The 4,553-nt window shown below is 37.2% G+C and overlaps 1 protein-coding gene across 1 annotated transcript; it reads right to left on the bottom strand.

Annotated features, from left to right (window-relative positions):
- Nucleotides 1-687: 687 nt before the first annotated feature.
- Nucleotides 688-4,361, bottom strand: COMMD2 (COMM domain containing 2). Its single transcript, XM_031555036.1, has 3 exons — nt 4,210-4,361; nt 2,902-3,075; nt 688-2,393 (listed from the first exon to the last, which is right to left on the bottom strand). Exons 1-3 carry the CDS (start codon nt 4,240-4,242, stop codon nt 2,196-2,198), a joined length of 405 nt encoding a protein of 134 aa, XP_031410896.1. The 5' UTR covers nt 4,243-4,361; the 3' UTR covers nt 688-2,195.
- Nucleotides 4,362-4,553: the final 192 nt, after the last annotated feature.

Here is a 4,553-nt window from a genome sequence, read left to right as displayed (position 1 = left end):
AAAAAAAGCCAAGGATTCACTTGCCAATTGCTTACATCATAAAGCCAAGTTACTAGAAGTGCAAAGGAAAGGCAGTTATTCTTAATTAATTTATTTATTTATAATCTTAAATTATTATTTTTTAAGCAAAAAACATTCAAAATGTTCTGTAGTAAGGTTAATAGGTAATATCTTCTGTACTTAATAGGCTTCTAAAATGAAATAAATGTGTTCAACTTCCTCACAGGATACTCAGAATTTAATATTTGTGAATTCCTTCAATGTTAAAACACACCACCATCTACAAAACAAATCCAGTCAGTCACTTTCTTCAGAGTCATGTAACTTCTTGAGAGGTAATCTGCAATTTTTGTTGTCGTTGTTATAAATAAAACATCTATTCCAGATTTATAAAAGGCTTTTTAAAAAAGGCTTCAAATTTAACTTTCTTCTTAGATAATGTAGAAATAAAAGGGTAAAAAAGCCTATAAAATAAGATGGGTTAAAAGTAGTAACAGTGAAGAGACATAAAAAGTTTCCAGGACATGTATCTAAAATTTGTGTATTTACTACCATGAACAACGACTATGGCTATACTGAGGAGAGATGGAATAAAGAGAAAATACTGATCTACACAGACTGGATTTATGCTTCTCCTGAAAATACAGGCCAATTACATCAAAACAAACAAAACCCAAGAAATCAGAATCAGAAGTTACAAGTTTTGAGCATATTTAATTACCACATGCTGTATGAGAGGGAAAAAAAATCAACACATGTAGATGGCAATTGAAACACTTTGCTGTGGGAAAAGAAATCACATTGTAGACATGCTACATAAAACAATTAAACACTTAGAGAAGAAGCAACTCCAAATTTGAGAAAACAGACTTTTTTTGTTAAGTGGTAGTTACTTATTGATTGAAGCACTTTTGCCATGCAAGTAGTATTTTTCCTAAGTTCTAAGCAGAGAGAAAATAATGCATATGTGAATTAGTACAGAAACGTACGGTGCCACTACAAAAGTCACCGCCAGAGTCTGAATGTGAAGGTTCTCATCTATTTATTCTCTCCAATAGAACTTAAGGGATTTATTATGTACTCTCACTAGTGACAGTGAAACACTAGCAAAACTACTTACCTTTGTCACAAGAGCTATGAAATACTGCACATAAATACAACTGAAAAGTGTTTTTTAGCATAACCTTTGGAGGACAACTTTCTTAAATACAGAAAGGCTTTATTTACTCTGCAGTACTTAGCTCGTCTTCCCTTTGTAAGAATGATACCCAAATAGCAGCCCAACCCAAGCTGCTGTATCACAACACAAAGATCTGATTTACCAGAAGTTAACTGTTTTCTTAACTGGCTTACTAGCCAATAGTTTTCAACTTTTCAGATCACCTTTACCTATAGAAATAATCAGCTCGTAATGTATGCTTAGGCCACGAGACCTTCTATAGGAACTGCTACGTGTAGAAATGCCTGCCTCGTAGGGCTTACAGATAGCTTTGTTAAAATTGAAGTCTTCTGTTATATAAGATAACCTGACATCAGTTCTTCTCATGTGCAGGTCTCACCACAAAGCTGGGAACTAAGTTTTCATAACACGCTACATTGCTGCTTTGTGAAAACATTTCCAATACAATTAACAATACACAGGTGTTGGGAGAAGTGAACAGCAGAAGCTCTGTAGCACCTAGCCTCTGAGATGGCTGGATCCCTTGGACAGGAAGGCAGAAGTCCCACAGGACACTTGTACTTCTACACGTACAGGAGTTGAAATGGAAGAAACATTCCTGTCAAGTATCATTCTCACAAGTGTGGGTATTGAAGAGGTATTTTTATTTCAAAACAGAGGCAAAAACAGAAAAATCTGCTTAATAAACATAAAAATGTGCACAATCTCCTATAACACTGAAACAGCTTTACTTATGAAGTATGTAGAAAAGCTCTTAAAGTAGAACCATACTAATTTAGAGCTAAAGGAAGTCTCAGTATAGCATACTGATTTTTTACGTATGTAAGTAAAGCAAAAGCAATTACCCATCTTGTATCAGGCAGGTGTGTAAAGTTAGCACCAGAAAATGTTCAGCCTGTAATTACTGACTCAAGATCCTGGCCCAGGAAAGCATTACATCTGATCCAGATGTTTATTTTTCTTGACATGTGTTAGTGAACATTGAGTGCCTACTACAACAAATCTTGAATGAATTCTATTTCATGTTTCGTGCTATTCTCCTACAATGGTTTGTCTTCATTTCCCCCAGGGCTTGTTCCAATTGCTGAATTAGGTGGAGGAGGGTAGAAGGATCAGTTTGTAACACTTGGGTAGTTAGATCTTCGTTCTCATTAAGATGTAGCTTTATAGTCACCGCAGGCTTAATTTGCTGCCTCAGGCTTCTGCTTGCAAGCTACATGAGGGTTTAAAGGAAATTAAAATAGGGAAACAAGCAACAACAAAAAAGGGAAGATAGTTGGGAACTTTTATCGACAGTTCACAAAAGGTTTGCAGGGCCTACTTGCAGGCCTGTTTAAACAAATAAACAAATCATCTTCACTGACATTAAACTGTCCATTAATTATTTTTATCATTAGACAGTACCCATCCATTTTAATTAATGCATTCAAAACATTTATGAAAATTAGCTGAAAATAAAGACCTGAATATATTTAGTATATGCTAACTTTGTAAAGCACTAATAGAGCTATGAATTCATTTTTCATAAAGCAACAAATACTTTGCACCGTTACATATCCTGTTCATCTTACAACTAGTTCAGTACAATAACAAAACTATGTCCATTTGAAATATATGAAAATGCTGCTATTTGTATTACTCATATCTTTATAGTTGCTTGTGTTATTAAAAAATATAATGCAAAACACAGAGTATCCATAAAAAAAAAAAACAGAGGTTACCTGCACATCTAGTCTCCATTCAAGACTATGATAGCTGGGAAGCTTCGGTGCCAGCTCACCAAGAATGCTTCTGATCTCCTTCCTGTTATCAAGGTAAAGCTGAAGCAATAATTTGTTCAATTCATCTGAGAATCCCAAAACATGAATGGAATCTTGGAAGTCCGTTTCAGAAATCTGGAAATTAACAATTTAGGCCTTACTACAGAGCTATGCAATAATCATTTCTTTCTCAACAACAGAACTGTAAGCAAGCACCATACATATTGTGCAGTGCAGTTACTTTACTGCAGGGATACACAGAGATGAGTCTACAGCTTGAAGAAAACAAATAAATAGCACATTTTTAATCTATTCGAGAACAAAATACAACAGAAAAAAAAGCATCTGAGGTTTACAATAATTAAGTACATTTCTAGACAATCAACTTAGCAACAGTATGTAGTATTGATACTGAAGTTACAAGTACTCTGAAATGGACTGAATATCTTATACATATAAGAAGGCACCAGGTGCAACTTCAAAGCCTCACATCACAACGAAATAGCCCTTCCAACTCGATCCTCTCAGGTCAACGACTGTGCTGAGCTGGAGGAGCTCAGTTCATCACTGCTGAAGTAGCAATTTATTCTACAGAGTCACGCATTACAATGCATACATACAGTAAGAATTCTGTGATTAACTATGCTTTACCATAACAACACTGCAATTTATCTGTCAGTCAAGGCACCTTACTTCAAGGCAACATGCTACACTAGTTCATTTTCCTCTCTACCTGCTCTTTAGAACAACATCTGCTTAACTTAGAATTACTTGTCTATGGATCCCTTTTCTCTATCTCTGGTGTACAGTCTGCCACGTCAATAAGTCTATCTAATGGAGTTACTATCCAGCTATAATTCTCTTACTATCTGCTCGTGCTCACCCTGAATTTCCGATGTCAGCATTTGAAAAAGCTCTCAGGCAACAAAAGGGGAATACTTACTTTGGGTTAGCACAAAGTGCAGAAAAAGCAGTTCTGCTGAAGTTGTGTTATTTGGACAGAGCTTAATCCTGAAGCACCCTTCCTTATACAGGCTGAAGTGTTGGGTGTTTTTGTGATGCGCTATCAGTGTTACGCTTTGGTGTCAGGGATGCTGCATACAAATCCTAAGCTCATCCACGCTTAGAATACAGCAAGATACACCTCTTTCATTTAAATAAACAAAAATCCATCTCATCAAAACTTTGACTTTTCCTTTTTCATCAGTGTTTTTATAACTCCTATTGCTCAGCAGACATCCCTGAATTCACCACGAAAGGTGTTCTCACCATGAGCTTGGAGCTTTCTGTAAGAAGGTACATCAGTCCCTCCACCCCGTGCTGCACGGTGTCAACGCCAGCGTTGAGTTTTCCTTTAAAGAAAGCAAAATTCCTTTTAGGCCCTTGCAAAGCTGCTAACCGTAACACACACAGCTGCGTATTTTCTCAAAGCTGGAGGAGTACGCATAGAAAAAAGATCAAACGCCTCGCAAACAGGAATGAGAGCGACCCGAAAGCGCCCAAGAAATGAAACAACGCAAACCCAACCGGTTACAGCACAGCGCCCAACGAGGGCTGAGGGCTCCGGGCGCTCCCGGTCGCCCTCCGCGCGTCCCGCACCCCACGGACGCGGT

This window comes from Meleagris gallopavo, chromosome 11 (assembly GCF_000146605.3).
Source record: "Meleagris gallopavo isolate NT-WF06-2002-E0010 breed Aviagen turkey brand Nicholas breeding stock chromosome 11, Turkey_5.1, whole genome shotgun sequence".
In the NCBI taxonomy this organism is placed as follows: Eukaryota; Metazoa; Chordata; class Aves; order Galliformes; family Phasianidae; genus Meleagris; species Meleagris gallopavo.
Note: the sequence above shows the minus strand (reverse complement) of the source record. Positions and strands in the feature narration are given on the sequence as shown.